Genomic DNA, 20,229 nt, shown 5'->3' with positions numbered 1-20,229 from the left:
ATTTACGTCCACGTTTCTCTTCACGTGCATACCCCCAGAGTGTGCTGGGGGCATTGAAATCACCCACAATCACCAGAGGGTCCCTGCCCGCAGCCTTTAAAGCGCGGCTAAAAAGGTCTGCGAATGTAATGTTGCTTAGTTTCGGTGAGCAATAAATGTTTAGCACGTGCAGTGGCGGGTCCTGTTTACGCAGCGGAAGGAGTGTCACCATCACGTACGAGAAAGCTGGCTTAAGGTCGAGATCAACTAGGTTGGCCGTATAATTTTTGTGCACGCAGATGCAAGATAAAGGGTCCTGCTGAAACGTAGTATAGTTTGTGAGTGTGGCAGCACTCCCTGGCTCCTGGAGGGCTACCACAGCAGGAAGGTTTTGAAATGCTGCGAGGAAAAGCCGGAGGTTGGCGCGCTTAGTGTGAGCCTTAAAGCCCCGACAATTCCACTGGGTGATTTGGATGGGAGTGGCCGTATTGGATCGTGGGGACTTCCGAATTCTAAGGGAGCCCGCCATGGTCAGTGGAGTTATCGAGCGATTGCGGTGGCGGTGCTCCCGAGCCAGCACTCGCGGGGAGGGGGGTGTCCTCAATTCCGGAGGCGGAGCAGCTGTCATCATCCTCAAATTCGATCTGTCGTCGAAGCGTTTTAGGGTACCGGCCAGACACGTCCTTAATTGGGCCGGCTCGTTTGGTGAAACGCGCAACTTGTTGGGCTATCAGGGTAGGGATGGTTTCTGTCATTTTAGCAATGGCGGCATTTACAGCCGCTGAGATTTGGGTTTCGAGGACAGTTATACGGCTGTCCATACGGACCTCAAGGGTGTTCACACGAGCCTCGAGTGCGGCAACCGCGTCTGCCGCCCCCGCCCCGGTCTCACTCTCCATTACCTCTACTGCGGGGGGAGGAGGAGGGGAGACTAGTTGGGTCTGTTTGGCCTCGGCTTCCGCTAGTCTTTTCTGTAACGCTTCGATTTGTGCCTGAAGTTTGGCAATAATATTTTGGTCGGCGTTACGCGATGAAGAGGGGATGATAGGGAGGGATGAGGAGGCAGCTCTACCCGTACCACCCACCTGCTTTCCGTTTTTCACGGCGTTGGCCCATGGCCTGGCTTCGCCGCATGGTTGCGCCGTCGGCTGCTTTTCGGTTCCTCCAGTAGGGGAAGCGGGCTTGTCAGTCTTGGCGACTTCCCGGCGTGGTGGCTCACTGGGAGTCTGATCTTTGCGCCGTTTCTTGGACGCCCTTTTGGACTTTCTGCCCTGTTGTGCGGCCACCTTGGAATTACGGTACTTGGCCGTACATGCTCGAGAGTTTGTGGCGTGTGCTCCACCACACACAGAACATACGGGTACACATTCATGAGGGGCCCGCACCCCCTCCTCCACAAGCGGAACCTGCTGTCCACACAGGCCACACGTATCCGGTCGTGGGTTGGGACAAGTGTCCATCCGATGGCCGACGACACCGCACTTGCCGCAGGCCGGGATCGTCCGGTAGTAAGGTTTGACCGGGATCAGCATTGCGTCGTAGTGAACAAAGCGTGGCTTCTCCTTGCCGGCGAAGGTTACACGCGCCTTGTTCGATGTGCCAAATTTACGCACCTCGACGATGGTGCCTGACCTCCAGCGTACGCTCTCTCGGAGCGTCTCCGTCGTATCTGTGTTGCGGACTACAATAACTCCGTGGCAGACATTGCTACCATCTTGTCGCAGGTACCCGTTGAGCAGAACCTGTCTGTGCTCGATGTTTACCACGAAGTCCCCGATCATTTTGTCCGCCGTGTCAGGGTCCGGGGTGTAAATCACGATCAAATTTTGCTCTCTCGATGGAATAACCGTCAGCGTCTCAGCTCGCTTGGGCCCGAGGTATGCCTTAAACGCAGTCCCGTACCAGTTCTCTGAGAAAGCATCATGCAATGAGATGCACTCTCGTGGCTTTACGACTATTACATAGTCGTCCGGACTCGGTTTCGGAAACGGGCGAGGCTTCCATTTGGTGAGAAACTTGCCCTTGCGTCCCACAGCGCGCGAAGCGGGAGGCTGCGTCTTGTCAGCTGGCGTGCCGGATGCCGAAACAGCGGCGGACGCCGCCTTCTTGGCGTTGGCTTGCGAGCGGCGTTCCACCGCGTCGTTGAGAGCTTGGCTCCGAAACCTCGGTGAAGAAGCAGAGTTTGGCGTTTCGGAAATCGGAATCGTTTCCCACGTCATGGCATGCGGGTCGTATCCACGCTGCATGAGAGTAGCGTCCATGTTGCCTCGGAAAGCCGGTCCCACGCCGCCGGGCGTTGGCGTCGCCGTTTGGCCTAACGGCGTCGCCAACGTGGTCGGGTGATGATCGGCCGTAAAGTTGTCAAAAACGGGCCCACCTGGATGACACTGGTATCCACGTGTTGCCTGTGAGTAGCCGAAACGATTGATGCTGGTCTTGACGGGGTACTGTGAAGTTGCCCGTGGTTCCAGCCGAAAATCAGCGGAGCCGAAGCGCAGCACGTCCTACATCATCGCGCGCTTGCAGCGCCCCCTCTGCACACTGGCAGCGCGCTGTTTGAACACGAAGAACGGCACGAAAAGTACATGTAGAACGCAGCACGTCACATAGAACACAACACGAAAGTGTAAACTATGTATGCAGCCATCCTATATATATATATATATATATATATATATATATATATATATATATATATATATATATATATATATATATATATATATTGCGCCCTCACCAGGGTCTTTTGTTTTTCTTGTGGCAGCTTCCTCGCTGCGCGCCGCTAGCACGTGAATTTCAGAATTAAAGTGCGTCTCCTTCAACAATTCAACAAGAGCCTGCGGAAATTTCCCCGGCCCGTTTTTTTTTTGTATACAGGTGTTGCGTTCATTTTCAAAGGTATCAAACCCACGTATATATAGAATATCCAGTAGCTGCGCGTCCTGTTTTCGAGAATGGCCGTCCACTAGTTCTCCGAGTGGCGGCCTCTCTTCACACATTCATACACTCTACGCCGATACGTACATCACTTCTCAAAGTTTAATTTTTTAGTCAATAGCCCCCAGCTTTTCCTACCCTCTCATTTGTTGATACTGCAGGTAACATTTGCGTAAATGTAGTCCATTTCGCGCGGAACCGCACGGCAGCTTTATGTACGCATTAGTTTCATTTCTGCCTTAAATACCACAACGTTCTTCAATTGCCACCTTCGTTGTGACCAGACGCGTTAGCCCTATCCTGAAAGGCCATTGCGAAGGCTTCACGTTTGCCACATCGCAGCCGCGGAACGTTTCTTCTCTACGCACAAAAGCCAGCATTGTCTCTGGGCGGTGGAGAGGTGAACCCGCGAGGGAAGCCTGCGACAGCGGCCGCATCGTAAGGCCTCGTAATTTGCTTTTCTCTTCAGAGATGGCTCGTCGATATGGCGCGTCCGTAGTTTTACCGAGTTCACAAGTGGGGCTTGGAAAACTGTCGTGCAAACCGGGACGACAAGCTTTTGTAGACGCAACAGCTGTCGGCGCATGACCGAAGACTTAGAGCACATTCATTCAGGGTTTCCGGGGCACTATAGCACAACAAGAGTACATTATAAATATGCTAGTTCAAGGGCTAAGAATGCCAAGTAGTTCCACACACAACAATGCCTAGTTATGCCTCTCATTTCTATAAACATGCAGTGCGCAGTTGCACTGTACGTCAGTAAACGCACTTACAGCGAAAAAATATATAAAATCAAGCGCCCTCGAAGTTGCACAATTATTCTTGAAACATTGAAATTTCAGTGCAGTTGGGGTGATCATTAGATGGAGTGGTTCTCACATTAGGCAGAACACGCTTTTAAACAGAACAAAAAAAAAACAAAAAACAACGACACGTTAACCAGTGGTGGAACTCTTGAAGAGGCACAAACGCGAAAGGTCTGCAGTCTCCACAAGGCAATGGTTGTGACAAGTCAGCGATGTGGCTGGTTTGTACACTTGTGGTGGCATCTTAGGTAGCCCTCTTAATCGTTATTTTATTCCTTTCTTTTTGCTCAGATATGTTCTTACCAGCATGACATGTATATATAAGAATTAATCTTTTACGTGGCTGTGAGGTTATTCAGACAGATGAGGCCTATACAGTGCTACTGAATTGGCCCGTCTTTTGCTATCGGGGCTTGGCTGACGGAAGAGAACTGGGAGTGGCGTTCCTTATCCACAGAAACCTAGCGGGTAACATAGAGGAATACTATAGAAATAATGTAAGGGTGGTAGGTACTGTAAGTAAACTCAATAAAAAATACTAAGAAAGTGGTACAGGCTTATGAGCCTACATCCATGGTCATGATTACGCGTCAGTTGAAAGCTTCTATGAAGACTTTGAATCGGCAATAAATAAAGTAAAAACACAGTATTCTATACAGATGGGCGTCTTCAATGCTAAGGTAGGGAGAAGCAGGCTGGAGACCAGGCAGTAGGAGATAATGGATGCCAGAGGGGAGCTATTTGTAGAATTTGCAGAACGCAATAATTTACGGATCTTGAATACCTTCTACCTAAAACGAGGGAACCATAGGCGGACATGGAGGAGCCCTAATAGCAAAAGTAAGAAGGAAATAGACTTTATACTGAGTGCACACTCAAGCATCATGCAGGATAGGGAAGTACTTGGCAAAGTACGATGCAGTGACCATAGAATGATACGGTCTCAAATTCCCCCAGACTTGTGGAAGAAACGGCAAAAACTGATACGCAGGAAGCCAATCAATGAGCTAGCACTGAGAGGGAAAGTACAGAAATTCAGAGTGTCGCTTCAGAACAGGTACTCGGCTCTTAGTGAGGAAACCAACCTTAGCGTAGATACAATGAATTATAATCTGACGAGTATCATTACGGAGTGTGCAGTGGAAGTTGGAGGCAGTGCAGTTAGACATGAAACTGGCAAGCTTTCCTAGGAAACGAAGAATTTCATTAAGAAGCGTCAAATCATGAAAGTCTCAAGTACAACAGACAAAATAGAACTGGAAAAGATTTCGAAGTTGATTATTCGGCATCAGGTATGCGATGTAAGAAGGTATAACACGGAGATAATTGAACACGCTCTGAAAAATGGAGCAAGCATCAAAGCAGTGAGAAGAAACTTGGGATAGGCAAAAATCGGATGTATGCACTAAGGGACAAAGAAGGCAAAATAACTACCAATATGGATAGGATAGTTAAAATAGCGGAGGAGTTTTACACAGATCTGTCCAGTAGCCGGGACAACCACGACCTTAGTATAAGAACTAGCAGTAACCCAGATTACACCCCACCAGTAATGATACAAGTGAGAAAAGCCTTGGAGAGCATGATGCAAAGAGGCAAAGCTGCTGGTGAGAATCAAGTAACATCAGATCTGTTAAACAACGGAGGACAGATTGTGTTGGAAAAAAAGTGCCGCCATATCCACGAAGTGAATGATGATGAGTGGGCGAAGCTCCGGAGGTAAACCTGGTAAACCATGAATCCTCTGTACATTTTGCCCACTCGATTTTATTACATCGCTCCCCCTAGCGTACGTCGCCGCACTAAATCGAACGATTGCCTTCAACCAATGACACACGCCATATGTGACATCATTCCTATTTTATAAGATCTCGCGTCTTTCATCAACTACAAGTACCGCTTTCTAGTTTATAACATCTTGCATATTTTCATCATCAGCTACAAGTACCACCATCTAGTAAACACTACAAGAACTAAACGAGAGGTGGCTACATACAGGAGACGGTACCGCCATCTAGTGAACACTGCAACAACTAAACTAGAGGTGGCTACATACAGCCTACAGGGGACGCACAGCCCACGCACTAAGGAGCTTCGCCCCTAAAACTAGCCACCCTGTTTACGAGCTGTCTCCTGACGCGAACAGTACTAGAATCTTTGAAGAATGCTAACTTCATCTTGATACATAAGAAATGAGATGGCAAGGACTTCAACAAGTACAGGCCGATCAGCTTGCTCTCCATTGTACACAAGCTATTTACAAAGGTAACTGCTAGCAGAATTACGACAACATTAGAATTGAATCAAGCGAAGAACAAGCAGGATTTCGAGCAGGCTATGCAACAATCGACCACATTCACACTATCAATAAGGTAATAAAGAAATCGTCAGAATGTAGCTAACCACCATACACAGCCTTCATAGATTAAGAGAAGGCGTTTGATTCAGTAGAAATATCAGAAGTGATGCAGACACTGCGGAATTAGGGCGCCGACGAAGCAAAGATAGACATCCTAAAAGAAATCTACAGGGTATCAACTGCTACCATAGTGCTTAATAAAGAAAGCAAAAGAATACCAATCAAAAAGGGTGTAAGGCAGGGAGATACAATCTCCCCAATGCTATTTACCGCGTGCTCACGGGAAGTTTTCAGAAACCTAGAGTGGGAACAGTTAGGGATAAGAGTTAATGAAGAATACATTGGTAACCTGCGCTTCGCCGATGACATTGCATTGCTGAGTAACTCAGGGGTCGAATTGCAACTCATGATTACGGAGTTAGACAAGGAGAGCAGAAAGGTGGGTCTTAAAATTAACCTGCAGAAAACGAAAGTAATGTACACAACCTCGGAAGAGAACAGCGCTTAGAGATAGGTAATAGTAGACTTGAAGCTGTAAATGACTACGTCTACTTAGGACCGGTAAAAGCCGCGGAGCCGAACCACGAGATTGAAGTAACTAGAAGAATAAGAATGGAATGGAGCACATTTGGCACACTTTCAAATCATAGCAGCTATGTTGCCACTATCCCACAATCAGAAGGTATATAACAGCTGCATCTTGCCGGTACTTAGCTACGGAGCAGAAACCTGGAGACTTACAAAGGGGGTTCATCTTAAATTCAGGACCACGAAGTGAGCAATGGAAAGGAAAATGGTAGATGCAACCTTAAGAGACAAGGATAGAGCAGATTGGATCAGGCATCAAACCGGTGTTAAGGATATCATAGTTGAAATCAAGAAGAGTAAATGAGCATGGGCTTGGCATGTAGCGCGTAGACTGGATAACCACTGGTCATTAAGGGTAACATAACTGGATTCCTAGAGAATGCAAGTGGGTTAGGGGAGATAGAAGGTTAGGCGGGCAGATGAGATTAAGAAGTTTGCGGGTATAAAATGGCAGCAGCAAGCACAGGACCGAGTTGACTGGCGGAGCATGGGAGAGGCCTTTGTCCTGCAGAGGACGCAGTCAGCCTGATTATGATGATGATGATGATGATGATGATGATATGGCACAGAAGCAGTGGCACACGAACAGAACTTAACAGAAATTTTTGTTAGATATTTTCTATAGCCGCACTCTTCTTGTTTCGTTAACGTGCTACTTTTGTGCAATGAGCTGACGCGTGCACACACGCACTTCTCCACCCCCACAAGCACGCCCCCCTCCACAAATAAACTGCATTTACCTTGCGGAAATAGACCTGCACAATGCCGATAGTGGCAGCAAACGTTTAAGTTTATTGTCCTTTCTTGACAACCGTGATGAGGCGGTTTGTTAGATTCCGATGTTTGAGCGTGTATGTGTTTTAAATGCATGCCCAAGGGTGTCTTTTGGTGTTTGTGCGTTGGAGTTAAAAAAAAGCTGCCACCACATTTTCCTTGCGCTGATTGCAACAAACGCCACCAATCTCGACGAAACGTTTCATGTGACGCGAAGAAACACGTACAACAACAACAACGGCAATGATTTGCCGAAAGTCTGCTGAAACTTGCGTGTCAGAATACCGTATAATGTTTAAGCTACAGGCATTATATGAGTTGCAGCTTTCTCTCTGCATGGCAATACCACCAAAAAAAAACGAAAAAAAAAACAAATGGAGTCTTCATTTTGGGAAGCACCACAAGAGCCCTGATTACTGACAATATGGCTCATCTGGAGCGGCAAGCACGTAAGAGCACAGCCATTCGCCTTACATCTTGCCAGCCAGGGGCGTTGTCAGAATGCTTTGTGGAGGGTGGTGTTCAACTACCATTTATGTATGCTCGTGCATGCGTTTATATTCAGGCACGTATATATGCACTTGCAAAAGTGAAAAAAATTTGGGCAGGGGAGACGTTTTAAGCAATTTCCTCTCCCTTCAACCCCTCTTCCTGGCGCAGTCAATGCTGCCAGCTAATGAAAGGAAGTAAAAGATTGCCAAACTGAAGTTATGCAATGTATCGCCTTGGTTTAACCGAGAGCCGACGCCCTCTGGCTCCTTTCTAGTCGACTCTCACTTATTTGAGCACCGATCATCAGTTATTCTCCAGTTCACTAAAAAGGCTCTGAATGTTGCGGCACCGAGCTGTAAGTCAAGAATTAACATGTATAAAGCATAACTCTAACAAACGGTACAGATCTTCACTCCCCTCTCGCCATCACTACCATAAATGTTGACATTTGGGTTCTTTATTCACTGCTGTGCTCGTAGCGCCACTATAGATAGTTTTGAAAACAATCCTGCGGACGCATTTTTTTGCCCGGACATTGAAACAACGATAAGTGCCGAGCTAATAACGGTTAAGCAAAACTCGTCGGTCGAAGACCCTGGTTGCTGAGAGGACACGTGCGCCTTCAGCGACTGTTTACATTCGCATCGAGAGAGAGAGAGATAGATAGAAAGGGCGGGTTGTAAAAAAACACACACAAAACATCGTTCATGCATCCCTCGTGTTGGCGTTCCTTGATTACGAAGCTCATCCGACCACTTCGCGAAGTGTTCTTTCTCATTGTTTGTTCCTCTTCTCATAGCGTGTCTTCATCGAGCGCACGTGTACACGCGTCGTTCGTGCGTGCGTGGCGCGTATTCGCGTGTACGGAACGCACACGCACAGAGGAGAGCTGAGAGCGTGCGACGCAGTGAGGCCGTGCTCCTCCGAGGGACCACCGCTCGCTTCGGCGCAAGCGCGCGGTGGTTGCCGTAAAAACACCCGAGAAAAAGCGACCACGACGACTACACGGCGGGACACGAGGGCGGCTGCGCATCTGGCCGCCAGCTGCCGCCCACGGCGAGACGAAATCCAGCTGACGAGCTCGCTCCCTCGGCTTCCTTTTGGCGAGCGCACTTCGCCGCACGTCCACGGCCGGTGGTGGGCACGTAGCCGCCGCAGACGTCTAGCGGGCTTGCCGCGGCGGTCTTGTCTCGCTCCCTTTCCCGAACAACAGAGAGAACAGCGAAACCTAGTTTCAAAGGGCGTGCCTGTTCCGACCCTCGTGCAAAGGGAAAGCCGCCGCGCGTGTTTTTTTATAAGGAGGGCCGCGTCCAGAAGACTCGAACGAGAAGATGCTTGGCGTGACACGGGGCACAGCTCGGCTCCTTTTTATCTCGCACGGCGCCCATTAAGGGACCACTGAATGAGAAATGGATGTCGCGCAGTCCTAGCCCTTGTTCTGTAAATGCGAACGCCTGCCTACCAGGGGAGTGTTTCAAGTCGCCGACACCGCATTCGTCATAATCCTTAAATGGTCCTCCTCAACGGCAAGGTGGGGCATGCACGCCGTTATTTGGAACGCCACGGCGCGCAGATGCGATCAGTTTTCGAGTAACTCTGACACTGAAAGTCAAGAGTGGTTCTAAGCTGTATTGCGCAGTGTTGTCACGTTCTGACGCGTGGAAGTACTCAACGCCGGCAAACAGGCCGTTGGAATGTAATGCGCACACTGAGGCAATTTGAATTAGCATAGGCGTAATCCGTGGCAACCGTGGTTTATGTATGCTAAAATTTGCAGATTATGATGATTTCGACACTTTTTTGAGTGCGAGACGTAGCCGCGATCACCTCCTCGGAGGTTGTTTTGTAATGATAGATTGGTATGGTCACTGTCGGGAGTATGAATAATTCTTGCACATCGCTTTGACGATGTTATTTCTTGTGCCGAGTGGGCTTTGCGCTACAAGTGAAATAAAATATCACGATGTCTCGAAACTGCAGCTCAATCTATTAAATAAATCACTAACGGTAAAGCTTCAGGTCGATAAATAAAGGGGAGGGTGAAGTTGTTACTAAGCATCAGCTTTTTTTTCTGTTTATGTGCCTGTTCGCCCTCGTCTACGCAATCTAGGCCTTATAAATCAGGAAAAAAAAAACTGGTGTAATAGTAAACGCGTCCACATTTAATGCTGTATAGTAGCATAGATTTATTACCGCAATTATTATTGCGGTAATTATTAAGCATCAGGGTGTACGTCGGTGAAAATATTCCGCGTCATACATATTGTAAATTACAAACCGAATACTGCTTCGTCATATGCAGCAGCCCACGCACAAACATCAGTGACCGGAACGATACCTCCCACTCCCCGTTATACTTCGAAACCGAAACAGCAACATTGAAACATTATCAAAGACCTCTTCATGCCTGGCCTTCATCGCAGCCCTCCAAGCTCTAAAGACGTATACGACACTGAAAGCAAAGTAGCGAGAGAGGGCGATCACGCTGACAAGCGAAGGATAATCCGATCTTTCAAGATGTCGCTTTGTTAGTGCGGGCTAAAGGGATCCCGCGGGGCAAGCGAGCGGGAAGAGGAAACACAAGTAAAGCGAAAGCCGCAAAGTGGTTGACAAAGGACGCCTCCGCGCGGGGGTCTTTATGGCGCCCGAACGAATCCCGTCTCGGGACAACCGTGTATGGCGTCATTCGGCCGTCGCCTTCGCTCGGCGCTTGTTTCTTGTCCCCGCGGACGATGGGGTCGAGGTCCCTGGTCGAGACACCCGCCTGGCTCTTCCACTGGTCGGGCGCAGTCGAAAATGCCCCGAAATAGACGCGCGTCTCATTCTCGCACGTGCAGCCTGTCTCGCTCTCTACAGCTCGGCGTTAGCCACGTTCTTATCCTTCGGTAGCGGTGTCAGTCATGCCTTGATGCTCCTTGCCGCTCTACTGCGGCGAACAAACGTCGTGGGAGATGCAGCGCGTTATAAATATAAGCACCGGGAAGGAAGCGTCCAAGAAGCCCCCCTGTAAGCGTACGTGGCGTGTTGCGGTATGTAGCAGCGTGGCGAGACGTCCGAGAAAGGTAAATAGAGGACGAAACCGGGGAGGGTGCTCTTCGGCGCGTTACGCACAAAGGAGGGCCGAACCGAGGGACGGGATGTGCAGGGATATACGCGTCTGCGCGCTGCTCTTAGTGCGCCTGATCACTGTGACATGTTGGTACATTTTATGGGGCGTGTTCATACTCAGCCATTTAGAAACTATAAGAGGTTACGTTGCGCGTACTATTTATATCGAGAACTTCGCATGACCACTTTGCATTCAATGAATGAAAAACACACAAGCCCCACCTCTGACACGCCTTAAGCTATAGAATTTCTCCTGACGGAAAATTTCAGTCATAATTCCGGGTATATCATTAGAGGAGGCTGCTGACCAATACGAAGTATACGCGACATACGGGAAGTTTTCAGAATTCGTCTGCCGATTTTATGTCGACACACACGATGAACAGCTGGAGCATTCGAATCGGTACGAAAGGAATAGGGCGCGGTTCCGTCAAACTGCACTACTTTTAATTTATACCATTCGTGTGACTTTGGGGGTTTGAACGTTTTAAGACCTATTGCAGTGTTCACCGCGTTTGGTTGGTTCAGAGCCCAACCAGCCGTCTTTTGTAACCTGCTTTACATTGGACGCATGTAGGTGCCACCTACTTGGACTGCAGCACAAATGCTTCCTTGTTTTTGTGAATCGTGACGTCAATTACTGATAAGGTCGTGAAACATCTAATGCGCCAACCTAAGCGTTTTCAATTGTACGCTTCTACCGTATATGTTCGTTTGATAGTTCAAAAAAATTGGCACATTCTGTGTGAATGCCCACAATACTGCTCGCAGAGACAGTCACTCTGCAATGCACTAGATGAACCGGACAATCATTCTCCGGAAGAAAGACTCCTGCGCTGCCGACAGGACTTTATGTCGCAGAAGAAGGCTGTGAAGGCGCTCCTGCGCTAGTTGCGTTCAACCAGCCTGTCCAAACGACTGTGATCGGAAATCCCTGAATGTGTGCGCATGTGTTTTTTTTTCCTAATTTATTTTATATATCTCTATATCTGTCCTCTTTCCAACCCTTTTCCCCACCCCCGTACAGGGTAGCAAACCAGTTCGTCTAGGTTAACCTCCCTGTCTCTTCCTTTTAATTATTTCTCTCTCTCTCAATGTACAAAACTGCGAAGTTACAGCCCGTAATGGCGGCACCGATAGCCATTCGTAACAGTCTATACAAAGGCGTCTGCAGGCTGCGTGAAATTGCGTAGAGGCCCGCCGGCGTATCACGAGGCACATCAGCTGCGCTTAAACGTCAGCTTACGCGCATCCGGCTGTTACCATGAACGTCTGTTACTGTACAACGTTTCTACACAAGTACGGCGTGTATACGTTATCACGAAGGTCCCGGCTGTTGGGTCGTCGTGTATCTCCGAGCGGCTGTATAAATAGGCAGTGCCGCCCTTTTGTTTACCTTGTAGAAGCCCTGAGGCGAACGTTTCGGCCCCCGATCTGCCACCGTTTGCGTCGCAAACGTTTCCCCTTCGGCCATTTTCGTCGAGCTGAAACTGGACAGATCAAAGAAAGTTAAAAAGAAGTCCATCTTTGAGGAAGGGCCCGTTTTCGTCAATGCGCGTGTGACGCTGCTGGGTATGCGACGTCAACAACGAAAGCGCGAAAGCCAGACGGCGAACCCGTTCCCTCGTCACAAAAAACGGGACGTACGAGAGTGACACAGTGACAGGCCGCTCGCTTGAGTGATGCCCTGCTTGCGGTACAGGGCCTCGTCGACTAGGAAGAGAACGGGGTGGATATTCGTGGTCGGCAGGCTGACGGACATCACGAGATAGGGAAGTCCATTACAACGACGCCCCAGGCAGATCCAGCACGCTCCTGTTTGGTCTACGAACAACGTATGTATTAATATTAGGAATAGTAATAAAACGGCCTTCACTTTGTTTAGCGTTTTGCTTTCGTTCTTTAGTCACTTCGCACATAATACCAGCGCTTGTCGGCATTACGTTCTTATTGAGGTACGAACGACATCCCATCGCTTGAAGCGTCAATCTACCCCTTAGCTTTTGTATTGTTTGACATATATTGATAATTATTGTTGAACGACTTATTAACGCGACTGCGTTCAGAACCCGCGTAACAGTAAACGTGGCGTCGGCGTCGTTGTCCTTGAAGTCGTTTCTGATGAGACATTGTGAAGGAAACGCGGTCACCATCACGTAACAACTCTTCAAAGAAAACGCTGGTCAATGGAGTAAAGGAACAGCCAAGACGCTGTGAGAAAATGACACGTGTGATCAAGCCTCGACCACGTTGTGAGGTCCGAGAGTGTCTTAGGCGACTTCCACTGCTTCACTATCCACGCAGCGATTCCCGCGTCGCCTGCGTTGACATATTATAAATCTGCCCGCAAAGGTTTGCACAACGCGAGAAGACCAAAAATCAAAGCCCTGACATATAAGCATCTTACGCATCCAGTAAAGCCTAAGGAGATTCACTGCGTAAATTGGTAAGGTAATCAAATATTTGCGCTTTCTCGCAGATTCTGAACCCTATCAATGCTTCCGCGGAACAGATCTCAATCTAGTTCAATCGATACGCAATTAACGTACGAAATTCGTCTGAAATAAGGAAATGACCTTTACCAGCGAAATACGTTAATTAGGAAGCAGAATTTTGAGTTGGGTGTCAGGCCGAATTTCGCTATCGCCTCAATTTAGTCTTCGTTTTCCTTTCCCGGAACAAGGCAAGCAGCTACGGTGAACAACGCGATTAATTATTAATATAGAATAATTTTAAGGCACGACCAGACGTCTGGTCATTGAAATAATGAGAAACGTTGCTTAGTGAAACAGAGAGAGAGATAGAGTGATAGCATAGCGAAATATTTAACTAACACCGCTGTCGTACGGGGCACTGCCAATAGCGATTAAGCCTGATCTGGATCAAACGACACAGCCGTGATTGGCTCACTTCTGAAGCTTGCGTAAAGAAGCCAATCACGATCACGAAGCTTGATCCGTATTAGGTTCGATCGCGATCGAAAGTGACCGTTTAACACCGGTGTAAGGATGTGTCCGGCTTGCAGCGCTGCACTTGGGGAAACAAAATGTGAAGAATGAGACGGAAATAAAAATACGGAAAAAAAATCAAGGCGACAGTTCACGCGAGCACACGACACACTTGTTTTTCACAAGCGAACTTAAGACCTCGAGGATTAATTATTGCCGTCACTATGGGCGAACGAAAACGTTGGGACACGTGCCTCAAAAAAAATAATAATAAATGACTGACGTATCTGTCGACGGGCGCATCGAGTGAGGACGAGCGAGAAAGCGCCTGGTGTGTCCCCCTTGCGGCGAGGAACGACGCCAGAAGTCACATCGTGTGACGGCCGCCACGCATCGCCGATAAGCCGGTGCATGTTCTGACCGTTACAGGTCACGAGAGCCGACCGAAGCGAGCGACCACACATACGCGCTCGATATGACTGCGGCAGCAAAAGAACAGGGCAGGCGGCCTACGCGATTTGCAAACGCCCACCCAACGCGAGTGGCGCCCTGGGGAACAGGAAAGTCACGGGATTCGTGAGCGACCGTCGTTCTTCGGAGTGCACGGCGTGCTGCCGATAGCAGCGGCCCAAAGAGAAGTTTGCCGAGTGTTATTAACGCGCAGCCTCTTTGGTCCCCCCCCCCCCCCCCCCCGAGCCACAGTGTAAGATCTTACACCGTGCACTGCTGGTCGCACTCTTGTCTCGTCAACCTCGCCCGCCGTTTGACGAAGATGCGAACAGCTGCGAGGCGGCGCCTGCATCGCGTGAAGAGGCCACCTATACACGTTAACGACGCGTCTGCCTCGCCGTAGAGTCAATGTTTGGGCACTGGGAAGCGGCACTCCGTATGCTATGAAACGAACGCGTGCTTGCCGAGACAGGTTGGCAAATAAAAGCGGCGAAGGCCGACACATCACTCAGACAGGCACCTCCCGGTGTTCTGAGGTCGCGTCGTGATACGGTGGAGCCTACATGAGTGAGATCTTATAGTGGCTGCCAGGAATAGGTGCGGAACCGCTAAGCTCGTTTGAAGGCTCGTTTCGTGTATGAACGAGCGTCCTTGGGAGTGGCATGCGAACATTTGCATAATTGGGCTTGGAGTTAATAAAAACAGCGAAAGAAGAAAGCCATAAACAAGCTTCTCAACTGCGGCTCTTTGTATGGACGACTATTCTCGAAATAGGAAGGCTCATTGAAAAGCGCAAATACGGAAAGCGATCTTTCAAGATGCTACGTTTGCTGCATGCCAGTGAACATTGCCAGCATTGAGTGGTGAATATTCAGGCTACATTCAGCTATAGCATAGCACATAAAATGAGAATGTCGCATGCGAACTTTGGCCGTGATTTTGTGCTTCTACCTACTGTACAGACAAGTAATTTGCTCCACGTGCTGAAACTACTCAAACTTGCGACCACTGGAAGGGCCGCAGCGCACATATTCACGCTCATACGCTTCAGTGTCAAGAAAACATGCAGACTCCAATAACGGTGGCCATTTGCCAGCACACACTGGCTGCAAGTGATGATTATACTACAGCAAACGCATAAGGCCGCCACAAGAACTGTTCGCAGTTCTTTCTATATTGGGTCTGTTTGCGGCACGAACAAATTAGGTCAACGCTCGCACGAGTGCCAGTGAGCTTACAAGGGTGTGCGCAGAATCGGCGCGCTTACGAAACCGTCCCTCATCTTTTTGGACAGACGTACTGCTTTGGCGACGCTAATGAGGCGTAGCCACTTAATTCGAGCATGTAATTTCATCAGCAGCGTCTGATCGCCACGATTGAGCCGGCATAAACAATGCCAAACCGTCGCGAAGAAGGATCGCCGCGGGGGTATATAACTCTATGGTCTCGCCAAGCAGTGCAACACAATACGGGAGCCTAATTACGAGCCACGACATCGACGGGCCGATTGTGTTTCGCCACGAGTGCGTGCATCGGGCGTTCCGAGACATTCACTGCCGTGAAAGGGACCTACAGCGCGCACATGCATACACGCACACGTCGGACACACATGCGATATTATTGCGCAAGCTGCGAGCCAGTACGCTTTTGAGGAGGTATGCAGTTTCCCGCGCACTTAACTAGGACGCGAAAGATGGGGTCATTGCTCAAATAAATGCAGCATTAACATCATCAGGGGCGGCGCTACGGTTACTTTAAGGGAAGGGGGGCTGAGAAGTGGGGAACGTTGCGTTTCGTATTGACTCATTGCTCCTGGGAGCTAAGGGGGGGTGGGGAATCGGAGAAGAAAATGTTGGCGGAGGGCACGTCAGTCGTGCCCCCCTTCCCTCTCTCGCACTCCCCCTGATTAATATTTTGATAGTAATAGGACAGGAGATTAAATTTACTATTGCACAAGCGCGTTTATCTTGTCTGAGACAGCTCGAACTGCCGGTGAAAGAAAAAAAGAGATGGAGAAAAACAACAACAACAAATAAAACACCGATTGACGAGCATTCGCCTGCTAACTGCGTGTGTGAAATTTCAAGCCATAGCGTAATTATTGACAGACATATTATTTGTGTTAATTCCAGCGCGTAGATATATAATAGGCAAGCTTGATTGATTTGTGGGGTTTAACGTCCCAAAACCACCATTTGATTATGAGAGACGCCGTAGTGGAGGGCTCCGGAAATTTTGACCACCTGGGGTTCTTTAACGTGCACCCAAAACTGAGCACACGGGCCTACAACATTTCCGCCTCTAATAGGCAAGCTTGTCATACAAGACGCCGAAATTGGTCATTCGCTCTATAAAACGCCGACGTTATTCCATCGACGTCTTCGAGATTTTTCTCTTGTTGACGTTAATGCAGCGCTCAAAGATGAAGACAAAGAAACATAGATATTAACCTCCAGTTTAATGGCAATCTCCCGTAGTGTATACGAGCCAAAACATAAGTACAAGCAAGTAAGCAAGAGCTGTTCTGCTCTCTATTCGTTCCCGTCTTTTAGCACTTCCATCAAACATTTTAACTCTCCCCCCCCATCACGATTCTTCCTCTGCTTTGTGACTTGGAAAGCGAGGCGTTACAAACTAAGCTTAAAAAAGGCCTTTCGAGACTCACCAAGACTGCAGAGCGTGCATGGCCAGTGCAAATCATGCGTGTTGAGGCGTTGGTCGAGGCGGAGGACGTACAACACGAGTGCTTAGTTGGCAACAAATGTAAGCATTTCACGCTTAAATTAACGCACACGTTTTTACAACATGACTATGCACCGTGAAAAATGGCTCCAGCTCATTTTACGGGTGTTAACGGCTTTGAGATTGTTCACTTGACCACGCAGCGCTTATCTAGATGAATGAAAGTGCGCTGCATTTAGGAGCACCCACGAACGCTAAGCGGTGAAAGGAAAGGCTTCTTATCAGCGAAGAACTCAAAACTGGGCCGAGGTAAATAAAAAAAACGATGGAAGAAATAGAGCGCGAAATAGGGTTGGTAAGCGAGAGCTAAGTTATTGTGCGTTATGCGCGCGCTTCGGTAAGGCTTGTTCAAACTCTTGACAACGTCTAAAACAAAATCTTTTTTTTCCTCTTTTGTTTATCCAGCAAGCAGGCACTCTTTAGAAGAGCGATTAGTCACGTTTCTGGAAATGCGAACAAAATAAAAAAATCCAAGACGGATTTATGTTCCAAGACACTTACGCTTTCGTTATCCGCCTTGTGGACCTTCATGTTTCGACTTCAACTGTCCGCAACCTCAGTACTGTGCTGCGGGCGAGAAAAAAATTACCTCGAGTACTGCTTCCGCTAAGCGTCTTTGAGACTGACTGCCTTTGAAATTGAAGCGAGGCGGAAAGTTTTAAGCTAGGCACAATTGCGGCGTAGCCGTGACAAGACCGCAGCCGATGCTAACGATATCGTATTCACAAGTGCGTGACGGGAGCACGTATTTTCTTGGATCGCCTCGGCTTCCTGAATGACGAACAGAGCTCGTCGATTCGTCGCGCCACGTCTATGCATAAAATAAAATAAAGAATAGGGAAGAATGCGATTACGGCTACGTATACAGCTGTCACATTTGACCCGGTTCCGCGAGAACGATACCCAAGGTTCAACGTTTGTTTTCGTGCCAAAAAAATATATATATGCATAGATCCTTTGAGCAGCACCCGTGCTAGGTGCCATCAGACGGAGCTTTCTTTAAACCCTTCAACGTCACGGATACTGAACTGAGCTAATCGATTGTTCTATTCTTGCACCAAAAAGCCTCTATAGCCAACCAGAGAAAAACAAAAAAAGCAAAAATACGATCCGTTTCTGTTATTTGTGTCATCTTGTACGTTTTTCTAACATTTTTTTAAACTTTTCTGCAGCGCGCGCAACATTGCTCAACAAAATATGACACAGTAAACACCACAACATTTCGATTTCACGAGATTTTTTGCAATCAAAGCAGAAATAATTGTGTTCGCGTTGCTTGCCTCGTTTATTAGTTTGTTAAAGAGCCCTTGCAGAAATACGCGGACGTTGTTAGTCTTCTATATTTTTCTTTCCCACCTACGACAACAGATGAGGAAAAAAGTTTTTTCTTAGAAAAGTTCTCAAAAAGCGCTACTGCTTACAACTGTTTACCGCTCTCATGCCGCTTGCAACTGCTTTATGTTCAACATGAAGCATTTCAGTTGGACCAGACTCTCATTGTGAGCCTTTATAAAGCTAACAACAACAAAGACGAAACACTGTTGTGTCGCATGTGGTTGGGAGTGCACGCGTTCACGAATGCATACTCTCTTCTCATAGGAATGACCAGCAGTGTGGCATGCAACTCATGCGGCTGCGAGGAGACCATTGAACACATTTTATACCACTGCCCATCTTACCAGAGTTCATGCTTTGCAGGGCACGGAAAGAAAACAAAAATCGCCAGATGCCACGTACCTTGGGAATCGCCGTTATGCGAAGCATGCGAAAGGAAGGCGACCGTGTATTTTTTTTTTTTGTTAGTGAGCGACACGTTCCGAAATGACGCCAAAAATATACAAAAATATTGTACGCACAGAGACATGCTGAATAGTTGCACATGTTTCATATAACCGTTGTTTGCACTTGCACAACGATACCAACAGCAATACGAATATTAGCAACACGAGAAGCGGCAAATATGGAACGCTTGTACTCACAAGGATGGTAACCCTGGACACTGCTACCTAAATTAACTTCGATGGGTGACACTTCACTGAAACTGACGTTAACTCGACGAGCCGGCTGTATCATGGGAGTACAGGCACGGACACTGTTATAGGTGAAAACTGACCTCTGTTACAGGTGAAAGTGCAGCAGACGACGTGCAGCTAACGATGCCTCTGGGTCATTCCATGCCAAATCATCCAGCGTTTTTCCGAACACGAGTCACAAATATGGCTGAAAATATTTCCAAATGTTTCTCGAAGTGTGACACTTGTCCTGGTCATTTATTTCGATCCGTTGCCAAATAGTTTCCTTCCTGTTTATGAGAGTCTGTAGTTTGGCGACCACTGAGCTAAAAGGCGTCAGAGAACACTTTTTTTTTCAAAAGACGTTTTTGGAATGCACTCGATAAAATGGCATTCGCGGCAAAGTAATGAAGTGATCTAACTGTCAAAATAATCACTTATGTATATCAATTCTTTGAGGGGTTTTCCCACGAGCAATACTGAATAAAGTTGCCAAGTTTAAGACTTTTTTCCAGGAACAGAGCAAGCTCCAAGGGCACAAATAAAATATCTGCTGGAGGCCTGTTTGACATGCTACGAATTACATACAATTCGGGCACTGAACCTATGGGAGATGCTCTGGAAAAAATTGTGAATTCATCTTTTTTTTTTTTTGGGAGGGGGGGGAAGCTCTGTATTGAGTACAAGAAAAACTTGCTTTGGTGGTCGGAATTAAAATATGCACCATATCATATCTCAATTGAAAGCTCTATATATTTGCTAAAAATAGGTAAACTCACTGGGTATTATTTTAAAACTTGATTATATATATATATATATATATATATATATATATATATATATATATATATTATTTACAAATATTGCAGGCCCTGTTCGGGCCCAAACAGATGTGGGTAACAAATGTCAGTGACAAAACAGAATATAAAAATATAAGAAAATACATTACTAGGTACGAAAATAAGAAAATTCTCAACATCAGGGAAAATTTACTTTATACATATATCAATAATGACATTCATACAGAAATA

General features: G+C 47.6%; 2 protein-coding genes across 4 annotated transcripts in view; both read right to left on the bottom strand.

Annotated features, from left to right (window-relative positions):
- The window catches only part of LOC119159498 (uncharacterized), a 163,198-nt gene that overhangs the window by 93,605 nt on the left and 49,364 nt on the right, over positions 1-20,229 (bottom strand). The gene's annotated exons all lie outside the window — the stretch shown is intronic.
- On the bottom strand, positions 228-2,508 carry LOC142812758 (uncharacterized). Its single transcript, XM_075891639.1, has one exon. The coding sequence runs from the start codon at positions 2,238-2,240 to the stop codon at positions 492-494; it is 1,749 nt and encodes a 582-aa protein (XP_075747754.1). The 5' UTR covers positions 2,241-2,508; the 3' UTR covers positions 228-491.

Source organism: Rhipicephalus microplus, chromosome 1 (genome assembly GCF_043290135.1).
Source record: "Rhipicephalus microplus isolate Deutch F79 chromosome 1, USDA_Rmic, whole genome shotgun sequence".
Lineage (NCBI taxonomy): Eukaryota > Metazoa > Arthropoda > Arachnida > Ixodida > Ixodidae > Rhipicephalus > Rhipicephalus microplus.
The sequence above is the reverse complement of the archived record's forward strand: the minus strand, read 5'-3'. Positions and strand labels throughout refer to the sequence as shown.

Bases quoted from the DNA above. Each gene is read 5' to 3' on its own strand.
- LOC142812758 (XM_075891639.1), bottom strand. From the start codon at position 2,240: ATGGACGCTACTCTCATGCAGCGTGGATACGACCCGCATGCCATGACG.